Source organism: Peromyscus maniculatus, chromosome 12 (assembly GCF_049852395.1).
Source record: "Peromyscus maniculatus bairdii isolate BWxNUB_F1_BW_parent chromosome 12, HU_Pman_BW_mat_3.1, whole genome shotgun sequence".
Taxonomy (NCBI): domain Eukaryota; kingdom Metazoa; phylum Chordata; class Mammalia; order Rodentia; family Cricetidae; genus Peromyscus; species Peromyscus maniculatus.
This window is the reverse complement of record NC_134863.1, coordinates 7608858-7626166: the sequence shown is the minus strand read 5'-3', so window position 1 is coordinate 7626166 and position 17309 is coordinate 7608858. Positions and strand designations below refer to the sequence as shown.

Below are 17309 nucleotides of genomic sequence, written 5' to 3'. Positions count from 1 at the left end.
AGTTAATATTAATAATTAAGACTGGAATAAAAGAACCCATGTCCCCCTCTGCCAAGCAAAGCAAAAGTATCTAGCAAATAGCTACCACTGAACCACTTGTGAATTTATTGTTATCTGATAGATCCTAACATTTTGAGAAAACACAAATTTGTTTGTCTGTCTTTTGTTTTGTTTTGGTTGTTTTTTTGAGACAGGGTTTCTCTGTGTAGTCTTGGAGCTCGCTTTGTAGACCAGGCTGGCTTCGAACTCACAGAGATCCGCCTGCCCCTGCCTCCTGAGTGCTGGGATTAAAGGTGTGCACCACCACTGCCCGGCCATTTGTCTATCTTTTTACATTAGTATACTCACAACAAAAAGTCACCAGTGTAACTCATCTGGTGAATGGCCAGACACAGACTCAACTCCCCATCTCCCTAGTTCCCACAAGATTGCAAGTGAGGTAGCTATGAACATCACACCGGCATGCCTCATACTCAAGAGACAGCTATTCTAGAACTACTGCTTAACCTCGTGACTGAGGACTGGCTGACAAGGATTTACAGAAATGGCCTCAAGCTGTTACATAAAGAGGAGACCCAAGTTATAAGGGAAGGAACTGCCATGGATCTGCCACCCTTTTTGGAGAAATGATTTCTGTTGCCCTTCACCATATCCAGCCCCCACCCACACCTTCACCTCCCACAAACACTCCAGGAAGAGGCAAGTGTTTACTTTCCCTCTGTGAGCTGCCTGTGGTTTCTCTCATGGTGCAGCAAATCCTTAGCTCTGTTAGCTACTTGTCTTCGTGTGAGTGAGATCAGCTTCTCTGTCACAAGTGGATGAAAGGCAGGGCAATTGGTGTTCCTGATGTTCTGTGAACCTGCTCTGACTCCTTTCCCGCCGTTCAGAAGGCCCACCTGTGCCCAGCCAAGCACACAGCAGCAGCAGATCAACCTTGCCTGACATGTCTGGGCGGCTCTCTGCAGTGGCTGTGCTCTTCCTGTCCTTAGCTGGTAAGTGGCAGAGCCCATTTTCTGGGGTGCCCAAGCTTTATCTAGTTCTCTTAAGTCTAAATGCTCACTTGTGCCTTGGACCTAAGGTGAGGCAGGAAGGGCTATAGATATGACTTCTGTTACTCCAGGTATTTAGTGTGAAGACATTTAAAACCTGTTGTCTTACATAGATGGGGACCACCTTCTATTTTTCCCAAGGACCTTTATGACTTGAGTTGAATTTCTGGAAGTTAGAATGGGTATCAACCCCAGAAGACATTGCCTCTGGCAACCATGTTAGTCTGAATACTATATATCCATGTGAGTTTGTGAAAATCTCCTTAATCTAGGAGAACTGAGCCATGGCTTAGGAATTGGAGTTGTTATCTAGTCACATACTACGTTCTCTGTTTCTCTTAAATGTGAGTGGTTTATTTTATGTAAACAGTGACGTTCGAAGATACATCAGCTGTCATCTGACCAGTTAAATCGTCTCACAAAGGTGTAAATTGAGGCATCAAAAAGGTTATTAAAATACTGCTGTTCCACAATCAACTCAGAAAGGTTGCTTAGAATAATTACCGGCTGTCTTAAGTACCTACTCTTACTTGAGTGTTTTTCACATAAGATATTGAGTTCCATAGGGTTGTTGTTCTATTCTGCTAGCAAGTGTACTGGTTAATTTCCAATTCCTTCTAGAACCACTAATTTAGCTCACGAGGCCACTGACTCAGTCTACCCTGCACTGCTGAATGCTCTAGTGGAGGACACAGAGGCCTTCATTGTTATATGAATCTTGTGGAAGCTGGGTGAAGGGTCATGCAGCTGCCTTAATCCAAGTAGTTTTTGTTTGTGCTGTTCTTTCAGGATTATAATTTTATGTTCTCAGAAGTACAGAAAAGAAATGATTTGGGGATATAGTGAAATGGTAGTGTTGGCTTGGCATCAGATCCACTCACTAGCACTGTGGGGAAAAAAAAACCTCACAACTTATCATTTTAACATAAAAAGTAGAAATTGCTGCCTATGCACACACTCTCATCCAGTTGGAAGTGAAAGCAGGATGACTTACTCCCCAAGCACAGGCTCAGCTTACAGTCAAGGTTTCATTGCTGAGAAAGAGGCTGGGCTTTGGAGGCATCACCTTCCCCTCTTTCGATTTGTGAACACATTAGTAAACATTTTGTCTTTTTAATTACCATTTCATGTTCTCTTTTCTAAGTGTTGCAATGAACACATCTGTTTGCCTATGTGTATACATTATTGGCTAGTACTCCCATATGGGGGATGGATTTTTTTTCTTTCTGAGATTGGGTGCCACCACTTTCTTTTTTTCTTATTTAAAACAGTTTTAAAACTTAAATATATTTTGATCATATTCATCCCCTCTCCCCAGTTATTCCAGATCATCTCCCCCTCCCTACCCACACAAATTTAAGTTCTTTCTCAAAAAACAAACAAAAACCCAATATAACAACAACTACCCCCAAACAAGTAAACAAAATAAAACCACAGCCCAAAAGAAAAGCAAAACAATAAAAACAACAACAAGAAACCCTCCAAACTATAACCAAATGCAAGCACACTACAACACTGTGCAATCCATGATGTGTTGGTCAACTACTCCTGAACACAGGCCTGTCCTGGAGCGGTTGATATACCCAGTGTCACTCCAGAGAAGGAACCTTTCTTTCCCTTTTCCAGCAGGTATAAGTGACAGTTCAGTTATTAATCTTTACCTCAGTGGCTAGGTTTTCAGTCATTCATTCATTCACTCACTCACTCATTCATTTAAAAATGTGAATATAATATAATTAGAGAAAACAAAGACTACCACAGCAAAGTTGGACAAGGTAAATCAACAGAAGGGAAAAAAAGACCAAGAGAAGACACAAGAACTGGAGAAACTCTCCAGGAATTCAATAAAACTACTAAACTGAAAGCCATAATACATCTTCAAAGGACCTGATACAGACCGATGCAGGCCCTGTGCATGCTGCTTCAGTTTCTGAGTTCATACGAGCTTTGCTTGTGTTGATGTAGAAGGCCTTGTTTCCTTGTCCTTAATCCCTTCTGGCTCTTATATTCTTTCCACCTCCTCTTTCTTTTCTTTTTCTTTTTAAAAAAAGATTTATTTATTTATTTATTTATTTATTTATTTATTTATTTATTTATTTATTTATTTATTTATTTATTAATTATGTATGCAGTGTTCTGTCTCCATGTATCCCTACAGGCCAGAAGAGGGCACCAGATCTCATTACAGATGGTTGTGAGCCACCATGTGGTTGCTGGGAATTGAACTCCCTTTGGGAGAACAGTCAGTGCTCTTAACCTCTGAGCTATCTCTCCAGCCCTCCACCTCCTCTTTCACAGGGTTCTCAGTGCCCTGGGGGAAGGGATTTGATGGAGGCATCACATTTAGGGCTGAGTGTTCCAAGGTCTCTCACTCTTTACACATAGTCTGGCTGTGGGTCTCTGTATTTGTTTCCATCTGCTGCAGGAAGAAGCTTCTCTGCTGGTGGGTGAGCAAAGAACAGATTTAAGAGTATAGCAGAATGGCTATTAGGAGGCATTTTTATTGCTACTTTTTTTTAGAACAATAGTATTTGATTTTATCCTAGGTCCCTATGCTGTCTAGTATCTGGCTCTTGGTCACCCAAGCAGTGTTGGGTATGGGTTCTATCTCACGGAGTGGGTCTTTATTATTATAATTATAATTATAATAATTATTATATTATTTATTACATTATTATTAAGAGACTTTCTATTCATTTTACATACCAACCACAGATTCCCCTGTCCTTCCTCCTCCCACCCTCCAGCCTTCTCCCCCAACCCACCTCCCATTCCCACCTCCTCCAGGCAAAGTCTCCCATGGGGAGTCAGCAGAACCTGGTACATTCAGTTGAGGCAGGTCCAAGCCCCTCCTCCCTGCATGAAGGCTGCACAAAGTGTCTCACCATAGGCACTAGGCTCCAAAAAGCCAGCTCATGCACTAGGGACAGGTCCTGATCCCTCTGCCTAGAGGCCCCCTAAACAGTTTAAGCTAAACAACTGTCTCACCTATCCAGAGGGCCTAGTCCAGTACCATGGGGGCTCCTCAGCTATTGGTCCACAGTTCAAGTGTTTCCATTAGTTTGGCCAGCTGTCTCTGTACTTTTGCCCATCATGGTCTTGATGTCCCTTGCTTATAGAATCTCTCCTCTCATTGGTTGGACTCCTGGAGCTCCACCTGGGACCCGGCCATGGATCTCTGCATCTACTTCTACCTGTCACTGGATGAGGGCTCTATGATGACAGTTAGGGTATTCAGTCATCTGATCATCAGAGTAGGCCAGCTCAGGCATCCTCTCGACCATTGCCAGTAGTCTAAGGTGGGGTCATCCTTGAGGATTCCTGGGAACTTCCCTAGTATCTCGTTTCTCCCTATTCCCATGGTATCTTCATTTATCATGGTATCTCTTTCCTTGCTCTCGCGATGGAGTGGGTCTTTAGTCAAATAAGATGTTGGTTCATTACTCCCCCACACAAGCTTTGTGCCACCATTGACCTGTATATATTTCAGGAAGGTCAGCATTGTTGATCTAAGGATTTGTGGCTGGGTTGGTGTTTATGTTTCTTTTTTAGTTTAGTGTGCAGAGTAGTGTCCTGTACCAAAGATGCTAGCCCATGGGGTGAAGGCTCTGTATATGTACCAGCTTGACTTCTCCATGTTCAATGAGTTGTGTAGGTTTTGTCTTCAGCCATGGGGCTTTATGATCAGTTTGTAGAGAGAAAGCTCTAGTCTTGACAATAGCTTGGATTGTTTGGAGCTTCCCATGGGACCCATTTGGCCTACAGCTCAATTAGATGTAACCCAATCCCAGCACTGGAAACTTCATTTGTGACAATTTCCTTTTGGGGCTCTGTCTCCTGATATCATTTAGATCACCTTCATACATATGTATGTTTTAGGAAGCTTCTACTGTATTAGGTTTCCATCCTACCTCTCAAATTGCCCTTAATTTTAACTGTCTCTCCACAAATTTCCTCCCCTTCTCTCTTTCCCCACTTGATCCTCTTGTTCCAGCCCTAATCCATCCATCATTCCATCTACCCATCCATCCACCCATCCATCCACCCATCCATCCACCCATCCATCCATCCATCCATCCATCCATCCATCCATCCATCCATCCATCCATCCATCCATCCATCCATCCATAACTATCCTATTTACCTTCCCTAATGAAATCTCTCTGCCTACATTAGTCCTTTGTTCTATACATATCCTCTGTGGTTCTATGGATTATAGTTTGGTTACCCCTGACTTAACAGCTACTATCCAAATATAAATGAACACATACTATATTTGTCTTTCTCTGTCTGAAATACCTCACTCAGGGTGTTTTTTTCTAGTTATATCTATATATATATATCTGTGAACTTCATGTTTCTAGTTATATCTATATATATCTGTGAACTTCATGATTTCATGTTTTTAAAAATGCTGAGTAATACTCCTTTGTGTAAATATACCACATTTTCTTTATCTGTTCTTCTGTTGAGGGACATCTAGGTTGTTTCCAGTTTTTGGCTATTATAAATAGAGCAGCAATGAACATGGTTGAGCAAGTGTCTTTGTGGTAGGATGAAGAAGAAATACCTTTGACTCAAAGCCACCATGTAGTTAAGTGTCCAGTAATTAAGAAGTTTTAAGGGTATGTAGTACAGTGCTTGCCTGTGATATACACAGCCTTGAATTTGGTCCTCATAGCATAAACACCAAGGGTTTGTCGTTACCTATTAACACAGAAAAATTAACCACTCAAAATATACTGAATAGAAGGAGACCTAAAGAGATTTATAGACTATATTGACTGTAACAAACCTGAGGATTTCATAAATACTAGGGTAAAGCCATGTCCCTTTTTCTCTTTGCATCTTTCTTCAAGTTTCAGCCCAGAACCAGTAACTACAGCATAAATGTCTGAGTAACTGCAATAGAACCAAAGAAGCTTGAAGAGACTGAGCTGTTTCCCAGCACACCCCATCAAAGTGTTTCCAAGGGCCAGTTTAAAAATTTTGTCTACTTTTCTGGGTTTATTTGTGCTTAAAAAGAAGCAAGGATAGAATCTGAATGAAAGAGAGACAGAGGTCTTAGACTCTCTAAAGGATATCTTTGGAGAGAATTTGTGACAGCAGCAGACACTATGTACTCAATTGTCCTGAAGGTTTTCAAAGAAATCAACTTATTTGAGTTGTACAGTAAGTCTAGAATGTCTCTAAGGCTATTATCCTCCTTTACTCACTCATCCAACTCAGCTACTGAACACTTTCTATGCACAGGCACTTGTGGTGAAAACTATGCACATAATTCTCAACTTTAGGCTTTTAATCTAGTGAGTGAGATGCATAACCAACAGATAAATCAACAAGTAAACATTTCTTCAAGGATGGAATTCTACACACACCTACTGGCAATGTGATCATTAAATATTTTGATACTTTCTCCATATGTGAGTACAAGAGGTGATACATGAAGCCAAAACAATGAATATATCAATGAGATGGAGAACCATGGTGATTGGGGAAAAGGGCAGACACTGTGAAGAGCTAGCATTTAAACCAAAACATGAAGGACCAGAGCAATTATACCCTGACTTTTTTCTTAGTTAATAAAGACTGGATTGCTCAAAAGATTAAGAAAATAATAGAAGTTGGTCTATATTTAGAAAAAATAATATGGAAGGGATTATCTTTTGAGAAAGTAGTCTCTCATCATTGGGAACAATTAAGCATAGATTGCATGAATATATATCAATTAAGGAAAATTTAGCCATCAGATTATGGTTTAAACTAAATAACTTGTTAGACTTATTTTAACTTGGAATTACACAATTCCATGAAAAATACAAAACCCCATAATTCTAATGCTGCCTCAATCTATAAAATAATCGTAGCCACTGTTCACTCCAGGGCATTTTATGACTTCCTTTTGGTTTGACAGTTGAACATGACCACTTTGGTGTGCATTGGTACCAAAGCCTATGTAGATGAAGGGATTACATGTAGAATGCCTGACATATGGTCATAAACATGTAAAGAACACATGTGCAAACCAAAACATTACAGTGATGGCCTAGTATTCAAGTCTTTGGTGATCTTCACTTCATTATTGCATCTTTTGAAAGTTTTCCCCAAACATGAAATTGTGCACACCGGTTTACTTATGAGCACATTAAAGTGGGAATAAAAGAGGGACCTTGTAAGCATTTGGTCAGTAGTTGTAACATATTTGCTTTCTTAATTTGCAGTGATTTTACATGGCCATCAAGTAAGAGAAAAAGAATTTACAAAAACCAGAGACTATCTTCGATATGCCTCAACAGCAATAGGACAGACCACAACAAAACCTCTTCTACAGCTGACTAACCAAACACGCCATGTAACTTTAGCAGAAAGATCAAGGGATGATCACATTCAAATGGCTACTGAAACCTCTACCTCTGAAAACACAGTTCACACAACAATCAAAACAATAATCCCAGGAACTACAAAAAGCCTTCTCCTCAGCAGACCAGTTAGCTACACCTTTGTCACACCTAATAACTCACACATGACGGCTTCATCTACTGAACGTACCATTGGCCCTGGTTCAGTGGCACATTTACCAATTCATACAACTGGAGCGAGTCCATCCACTGTCAACCAGATAACTGGGAGAACTCCCCAACCTGGTGGTCAGACTACCCTCTTCAAAACACTTTTCACAGCATCACACAAAAGCACAACCAATCAGAAGACAACGCCGCCCACCTATGTCCCAGGAACATCAGTACCTACACACAAGGACAGCTTGACAAACTCCCCTGCCCCCATGGTTCCTGGGCCCACTCTTGCAACCCGGTCATCACCAGCCAAGACTGGAACTTATGAAGTCCTAAATGGAAGCAGTCTCTGTATAAAAGCAGAGATGGGGATAGAGCTGATCATTCAAGAAAAGGATTCGGTAAGTTGGAGTCATATGGTGATAACGCTATTTTTAACGTCTGACCAAAGTTGTTTTGCTAAGAGTGAGCAGTTCTTGCTGGGTGATGGTGGTGCACTGCTGTGGGATGTTCTGTATGTCCTGTGGGAGCCCGTTCTCGGGTTCCTCGCGGCTTTACCCAGCATGTCCGCATAGAGGATGATTAGGACCATGGGCCTGAGTGCAGGTGTCTGAGATGGTCTGCACTTGGCTGTGCTGTGGGATGGTCTGTATGTCAAGTTGCTCTGATTGGTCAATAAATAAAACACTGATTGGCCCATGGCTAGGCAGGAAGTATAGGCGGGACTAACAGAGAGGAGAAATAAAAGAACAGGAAGGTAGAGGAGTCACTGCCAGCCGCCACCCTGACAAGCAGCATGAAAAGATGCCGGTAAGCCACGAGCTATGTGGCAGGGTATAGATGTATGCAAATAGATTAATTTAAGCTATAAGAACAGGTAGCAAAAAGCCTGCCATGGCCATACAGTTTGTAAGCAAAATAAGACTCTGTGTTTACTTGGTTGGGTCTGAGCGGCTGTGGGACTGGCAGGTGACAAAGATTTGTCCTGACTGTGGGCAAGGCAGGGAAACTCTAGTTACAGTGCACACCTTTAATTTCAGCACTCACGAGGCAGAAAAGAGCAGTTCTCTACAAACTGTCTAGGTGAGACAGGTAGCTAGCTGTGGGTTCATCTTTCCAGTGTTCTCTACCATAAAAGAATGTGTTCCAGAAGAAAAGTTAAAATGGGGAAGGTAAAGAGAACTTCAGCATGTATACGTCTCACTTGGAGCCAGCATTGGCAATATTAGGGATGCTGAATGACAATCACAGCCTGGCCTTGTCCCTCTCCATGACTTCCCAGCCCCAGTTCCCCTCTAACTTGAGATGTTGGAACCCGATGTTCCCTATGGTTCCTGTCCGCTGTGACGTTTATAGAAAAATCCAAGTTAACAAGAATATATCTTTATTTTACTTATGAAGGAGCCATAATAAATTATTTTTTTTAGTTTTTATCCTACCAAAGAACTCACATATCTGTATTTGAGGCAGAAGTACCTTCAATACAAGCTCCTCCCTCTATCACCTTTCCATACATTGAACTGAACAAAAATTGAATTCCATGCAGTTCGCCTCCTATGAGTTACCCATTAAGGAGTCCCTATTATGGGGAATTTTTTTGAAGAAAGCTTTTAGGTGTGCTTGGGTGTGAGAGGGTGTCATCCACCAGGGGAGTCTGTGGTATTCAAATGAACATCCATTTATTTGTTACTCAATCAATAGCTTGTACTTCTGAGTCTCTGGCTTGAGTTTCCTCTGCTCTCTTACTGAATGAATCTATCTCATTTGGTTTAGGATTTTGCAACTCAGAGACACTTCAACATTGACCCCAGCCTAACCCATGCATCTGGGAAATGTGGCTTCCAAAAATCCCATCTCTTCTTGGATTTCCAGGGTGGATCAATAAACATCACATTTATTAAGGTGAGGCATGAATTTCATCACACTGACTTGTGATGTCACTTGGCCTCTAGTGTCAGTACTTCAGTGCTAAATTTCAAGCTGAGGCCTGGCAGAAGTACCTAAGAACCTCTCGAGATCTTTTCAGATAAGAATAAGGAGCTTGGGAGGGAGAGGAAGGAAGTGTTGACAACATGTTTGCCTTCTTCTCCTGCAGCCTCCTCTGAGCAGTCCAAGAAGGGCTTCAGTGCCTCTCAGGAGAGCCGTAGCTTTGTGTGTGTGTGTGTGTGTGTGTGTGTGTGTGTGTGTGTGTGTGTGTGTGTGTGTGTATGGTTTAGTCACCAATGCCCTTTGCAGATTGCTCAAGGAGGAAGTAGGGATGAAAAGATCTGTAGAAATTCCCAGTAGACATCAAATACATGGAATTATTCTAAAACCAACATCAAATACCAGAATGGGTTCCTTCCAATCCCTGAAGGTAAAACTCAAGGACTAGGAAGGCTGTGAGTTTTCCTGACAGGAGTTAGAGACAACTAAGTAGAGTGGGAAAGGCTTGGGGCATTGAGGTCAGAGTCTGCTGTAAATTTGACTCTGTCCCTGATTTGTTTTGTGGCAGCAAGCAGGCAACCTTAATCTGTTTAACTTCTATTTTTATTACTTAAAAAATGAGAAAAAGGGATTATTTCCATAAAAGCATATGCATTGTAGAGAAAGCGATGATTATTCAACAGCTACCTACAATGGGCAGATATCTGGGGGCAGGGCAAACAAATGAACCTGGTCATCCCACTGTCCAAAAGGAACTTAGCCCACTGAGGTGCTGAAAGGAGCCGGTAGAGACAAATTACTCTGTTGGGAGGATGAGAAGTGTGCATGTAAACTACTTGACACAGTATTTATGTGTGCATGGAAATAATTTAGCTTGGAACATAATTGTTAAGGACAAAACTTAATTAACTCTTAGTTGTGATTCTGGATTGACTAACACTTCATTTTATAAGTTGAGGTGGGGGGATGAGCTCAGCCTTGAAGGTTAACTTGATAGAAAAGGAGGTTTCTCAAACTGGTGGGAACTCATGAAGTTAGATCAACAGCTGTGGAGCCTGCATGGGACTGGACTTGGCCCTCTGCATAAGTGAGACAGTTGTGTAGCTTGTCTGTTTAAGGCACCCCTGGCAGTAGGATCAGGATCTATCCCTGGTGCATGAACTGGCTTTTTGGAGTCCACAGCCTTGATGCAGAGAGAGGGGCCTGGACCTGCCTCAGCTGAATGTATAAAGCTTTGCTGATTCCCCATGGGAGGCCTTACCTTGTTGGGAGAGGGAAATGGGGGGTGGGTTGGGGAGGAAGGCTGGGGGTTGGGAGGAGGGAAGAGAGGGGGATCTGTGGTTGGTATGTAAAATGAATAAAAAAATTTCTTAACAATAAGAAAACGAGGTTTCTGGGGGAAAGCAGAAATAAAACATGAAATGGATCCTACATTTAAAAGTAATTTTCCTTATAAAGGTTAAAACAGAGGGAGTTTTCATATTGTGCCGGCTAAAAGTGGCTATGTAAGGATTTGACTATTATCTCTTTCCTGATTTCTGGGCAGGTCAGATAAACCAAGCCACAGGACAAGCCGCTAGCCTCCTTCCTATGCATTATGTTTAACAATGTTAATTTGTTCAATAAAATGTGGTGGCTGTAACTGTTGTTATTAACTTGGTCTCAAGGGCTTTGTACTTACTTTTCTCTGTAAGATGGAAATGCATTTGCGAATTATTTTCCTGTCCATATCACAGTGAAACGCATCTTCTTTCTCCCTCAAAGCTGCTTAGACTAGAATAAGGACTCTATCCACATATAACTGACATAAAACCATACAACTGTCAGGAAATCATGTAAAAGTCACTTTAGAAAATTGAAATATGCAGACTAGGGAGCAATGCCTTGTTATGGACTCAGTGCCTTGGAACTTGTCCATATGCCTGTAGGAATAAGTGCCAGTGGGAAGCAATGAGCAACAGCTTTTGTGAAATGTGATGGCCACTGCCCCAGACCTCAGGGAGAACTGCTGGCATGGGTCTCTCCAGTGCTCTCTTGCCCCCCACCTCTATCTCATGTATGTGTTTGTCTGTCTCTCTTTTTCTCCATCTGTTTCCTGATGCTCCTAACCTCTCTTTTTGATGCCTTTGGGATGGACAACTTGACCAGATTCCACCTAAGTCTTGAAGCCCCGCCTTTCTGAAAACCCTATATGCTCCCAAATTCTGTTTATTCTAGATGAGTGGACAGGTAATCATGATTCAAATGGAGATTCAATTTAATTCAAATGGAGATTGAAATGTCTCCACCCAACATCCCAGAGCAACTTGCCAATGGTGGTCCGAAGCGTGGCTTTGGCTCCTTTGCTGGAGTATGAAAAGCTAAGCATCTTCAGTCACTCAACTCCCCAGCATAAGTTCCTCAAGTAACTGTTGAGGTTCCAGGACAGGAGAGAAGTAAAGAGGCTGCTGTGGGATGGTCTGTATGTCAAATTGCTCTGATTGGTCAATAAATAAAACACTGATTGGCCAGTGGCCAGGCAGAAAGTATAGGCGGGACTAACAGAGAGGAGAATTGAGAGAACAGGAAGGTGGAGGGAGACACTGCCAGCCGCCACCATGACAAACAGCATATGAAGATACTGGTAAGCCACGAGCCACGTGGCAAGTTATAGATTTATAGAAATGGATTAATCTAAGATGTAAGAACTAGATAGCTAGAAGCCTGCCACGGCCACCATACAGTTTGTAAACAATGTAAGTCTCTGTGTTTACTTGGTTGGGTCTGAGTGGCTGTGGGACTGGCAGGTGACAGAGATTTGTCCTGACTGTGGGCCAGGCAGGAAAACTCTAGCTACAAGAGGCTCTGAGCCTTTGTCTTCTTGCAGAGTTTCTGCATCTCATAGAAACTGTTTAAGCTAAATGAAGGCACTTAAACTCAAAGTTGTAGAAGCTAAACATGATATAGTAGAAGCAGACTAGTAGACATATTTTTTCTCTTTTGATATTTTTAATTTAAAGACACTTTAAATGTTTTGATGAAGATTAAAACTGACCTTTCCTAGGACTTGGAGAACTTGAGCAGGATCTGACCTGAAAGTCTCTTCCTTGAGGAGCAGATCTCACAGTCCCAGAAGGTGCTATGTAAGCAGCCACATGAGAAAAGCAATCAGTAGTCCCACCCAGCTGTGATGCCTGAAAACCACATAATGAACAGCATAGCAACACATTCCCAAAGAGGCAATAGTTATGCTTTTGTCTTGGGGTAATTGACAGCCACTTAATTGGATTTAAGGCCATTTCTGTAGGGAATTCATGTCTGATGCTATAAACCTAGACAGCTACCCATACTGGTGAGGCTGTGGAACTTACTGCCAATTTCTTAAATCAGTATGATTTATTATTCTAAATACTATTCCTTCAGTCCTCATCAAAGAAGAGTATTTTTGCAGCAGAGACCACTACCCAACCACAATGGATAAAAACACAGAGAACAACTGACCATGGATTTTCCAGCCCCAATCAACACAATTATAACATCCCTTTCATCTAAGGCTTAGGAAGCACCAAGAAAATGGAGAGGGAAGACTTTAAGAGCAGGAGGACCAGGACATCTGCTGTGAGATTGTGTCTTCTGTATATGACAGGAAACCTGCACCCCAATGAAATCCCAATAATATATTAGCCTAAGAAAGACCTGAACAGTGACAACATCAGTTGACATGCTAACATAAACCTCACAAGACTATCTCTTTTTGGTGAAGAGCTACAAGCGATTAAGGGCTTCTAAGAGAGGTGGGTTCAGTGTTTTCCATAGAGAATCCCCTAATAGATTATCCAATCTCAGCTGGCCAGGCCTAAACACATCTTCATGCAAGCAACTCAACAACTATCATCTCAATAACAATTAAAGAAAAAGAGCTGCAAATGTGAGAGGGATCAAGGTGGGGGGGGCATGGAAGGATTTGAAGGGAGGAGAGGGAAAGTGGAGATGGTGTAAGTACAGTATTCATATATGAGATAGAAAAAAGTTACACCCCCTCAGAACTGTACTTTCTTAAATATTTGAATACGAAGAGCCATCACTTCTGCCTTTAAGCTAATATGGAAAACATTAAGGTGAGAGCGAATGATAAGGAGCAGGTGACAGAGCTGGTGTCTTGACCTGGGAGTTTCTACTGTGTTTTCTCTTTTTCAGGATGGAGATTGAACCAAGGGCTTCATATGCTAGGCAAGTGCTCTACCACTGAACACTTTTGTTTTATTAATTTGCAACAGGGGCTCACTAAAATTATCCAGGTGGAATCATTTTTGTAGGCCTCAATGGCCTTGATTGCTATTCCCTTCCCTCAGCCTCCCCAAGTATCTAGAATTAAAGGCCCATGCCACCAGGCTGTCCAGTCCATCATCCTTTTCTGCAGACCATTCATCCAGGAAGGTCAAATGCACATTCTGAGCACCTGCCAACTATCCCAGTTGTTAAATAGTCTTCATACAGATAAAAACATGATAATCTGTTTTTTAAAAAAGTCAGAAACCTGGGCTTTTTAATGCAACTTTTAATTGCAACTTTAAATGCTGCAATACATTTTTTCAACATTTTAATACCATATCAACACAAATAAGACAGATTCAGGCCAGATTTTGCCTGGTGCTGTGATTTTGATGTAACAGATCTGTTTTGTGAAATACATGTTGGAAGTAAAAGTGTAGATTTTTTCAAAGCTATAATCAATTCTACCCTTCAGTCTGTCACTCTTTAAATATTGCTTCTGGATGAACTGGCATTTCTTAACAACCGTAGCATCAATATATGGGGCTAGATAAACTTTTGGTGTGGGATATGTTCTATGTCTTGTAGGATATGTAACAATATCCCTGGCATCTGTCAGAAGATTTACATGTTTTTTGAAGCTGCTCACACTCAATTTGAGCCCCAGATAACACCATTTATCATCAAATGACTCTTAGAAAACAAAAATCACTCCTGCTTGAGAATGGCTACACAGAGAAAAGGCAAACCCTAGAATCACAAGGAGTTTCCATTCCTTACAGGGTAACAGATGTTATAGCTAGGAGCGGAGTGGTGGAATGGTAAGAGGATAATGATGAACAGGACTCTTGTTGATGAGATCTGCTGAACTGCTGTCTTGTCCTGGAGATTGCTAGTGGGGAAGAAATTTAATTTCTCCTTATGACCATAGGCTCCCATGGCAAAGGACATATTCACAAGAGAACAGAACCAACAGGTTTCTACCTTGTCTTCAAGCCCAGATGTTCTCCACATGCTGCACTCTGTCTCTGTGGCTTTCCACTGAGATGTCAATTAGACTTACTGAGTTTTTCATTTCCAGTATAATTTACTTTGATTTTTTTCAGTAGTTCTTTTTATTGAATTCTATTTTCTTATCTTGAATAGATTTCCTTATCTCATTCAATGCTTTGTTCTTTTGTTCATTCATGTCTTCTTTGAGTTGTTTGAATATAGTAATTATTTTTTTTAGAAGTTTTTCTTACAAATAGTTCTCATTGGGAGTTATCACTATGAAATGAAGAATTATGGAGGAAGACATGATACTTCAGTGTTTTGTTTCTGTGCCAAGGCTTGCACATCTGGAGTTAGTTTGTTAGTTGAGTCTTTCTTTCTTTTTTCATTTCTTCCTTTCTTCTTCCTTTTTAAAAATCAAGGTAAAAATCTTCTTTCAGTGTCGATGTTTATGATGTTCAGAAGACAAAGTCATATTAGCACTGAAGTCTGCTCAGTGGAATTGGTATTTAGGACCACAGGCTTTATCTCTAGTCTTCTGAGAGTTAGGTATTGTCCTGGGTCATGCCTGCAGCTTTTGCTGGGAGTTGTGAGACTCCTGAGGCCTGTGGGTCTTACTCAAGGATGGACATCTTGGGTTTCCTCCCTGGGTCCACAGCTTCTATCACATCATGTTGTGGAACTCTTCTCCAATGCCTGTGGCCTTATGCTGGGTCAGGTCTGGTCCTCTTCCTAGGTCTGCAGGTTCCACTACAGTGATTGTTGAGTTGTGATGCTCCTGGGGGACTTGTCCTCGGGGCTTGGGCCTCTTGACTGTGTCTGCAGCTTGAACCAGGAGTTATTGAGTTTCACCACTATTCAAGATGGAAACAAATTTTCATTCTCATGAGATGAATGTTCTATTTAATTTTTACATAAAGAACCAAACTTTGGCTTTAATACAAGATACTGCTGGAAATGGAGCATCTCCATTAATGGTTTTTAGAGTTGATCCATTTTTTGATTTTAAAATCATCAGTGCTGAGAATGCTGCTTTGTACATTATATGCAACACAGAATGTCAGAAGTGGAACCAAGGCCACTTCATAAACTGTTAGAAATTCTGTGCTTATCTGTGGTGGTTTGAATAAGAATGGCCACCATCAGCTCATATAGGTGTGGCCTTGTTAGAGTAGCTGTGGTCATGTTGGAGGAAGTGTGTCACTGTGAGTGGGCTTTGAAATTTCAAAAAACCACACCAAGCACAGTCTCTTTCTGCTGCCTGTGGATCAGGATGTAGAACTCTTAGCTATTTCTCCAGTGCCACGTGTGCCAACCATTCTCCCCACCAGGATGGTAATGAACTAAACCTATGAAACTATAAGCAAGCTTCCAGTCAAATGCTTTCTGTCATAAGAGTTGCTGTGATCATGTGTCTTTTCACAGCAATAAAACACTGACTAAAATATTAGCTGAAGGCAAAATCCATTTGCCACTTTTTCCATGTTTTCATTTTATTTTTCATTATTTATGTGTTTATGTATTTATTTCTGTATTTGTTTATTTGTTTTTTTTTTTCAAGACAAGGTTTCTCTGTGTAGTTTTGAAGTTTCTCCTGGAAATTGCTCTGTAGACCAGGCTGGCTTCAAACTCACAGAGATCTGCCTGCCTCTTCCTCCCAAATGCTGGGATTAAAGGTGTGTGCCGCAACTGTCTGGCCATCATTTTATTAGGTAGAAGTTAAAATATGTAAAAATATTTTTCTATACATAATTTAAAAATTATTTTAATTGATTATTTGAGAATTTCTACAATGTATTTTGACCACAATTACCCCCTTCCCCCAACTCTTCCAAGGTCCCCTACCTCCCTACTGAGCCAAGTGTTGTTGTTTGTCTTTCTTCTTTTGGAGGGTCACCACCAAGCTCCCAAATAAATCACACACAAAGGCTTATTCTTAATTATAAATGACTGGCCTTAGCTTGGCTTGTTTTTTGCCAGCTTTTATTGACTTAAATTATCCCAACTGCCCTTTGCCTCTGGGCTTTTACTTTTTCTTACTTCTATAATCTTACTTTCACTCTTACTCCGTGGCTGCCTGTGTGGCTGGCCCCTTCTTTTCTTGCTCCTTTCCTTGTTCTCTTGCTCTTTTTTTCTCTCCCTAGATTTCTCTTTCTATGTATACTCTCTGCCTGCCAGCCATGCCTATCCTTTCTCCTGCCTTGCTATTGGCTGTTCAGTTCTTTATTAGACCATCAGGTGTGTTAGACAGGCACAGTAACACAGCTTTACAGAGTGAAACAAATGCAACATAAACAAAAGTAACACACCTTAAAACAATATTCTACAACACCCAGGTTTGCATTTTTTTTAATTAAAAACACATCAAGTCCAATTTATATTTTCCAAATACTTTTGGGTGTAAGGACAGCCCTCAGAGTATAGTCAACCCTTAAAGAAAACTGACTCTTCCCCTCTCAGCAGCTATCTGTTGCCAATAGCTCTTGACCTAGAGGTAGAACTTTATGTCCACCTCCTCTCTTGTGCTGGAACTTTGTCTGGCTTGATCTTGCACAGGTCTTGTGCATATTGTCAC

General features: G+C 41.2%; 1 protein-coding gene across 1 annotated transcript in view; it reads left to right on the top strand.

Annotated features, from left to right (window-relative positions):
- Positions 1 to 765: 765 nt before the first annotated feature.
- The window catches only part of Lamp3 (lysosomal associated membrane protein 3), a 32668-nt gene continuing 16124 nt past the window's right edge, over positions 766 to 17309 (top strand). The window contains exons 1-3 of the mRNA XM_006987725.3: positions 766 to 992; positions 7271 to 7965; positions 9338 to 9466. Of these exons, the coding sequence (XP_006987787.1) occupies positions 944 to 992; positions 7271 to 7965; positions 9338 to 9466 (873 nt within the window). The 5' untranslated portion in view covers positions 766 to 943. The remainder of the gene's footprint in view (positions 993 to 7270; positions 7966 to 9337; positions 9467 to 17309) is intronic.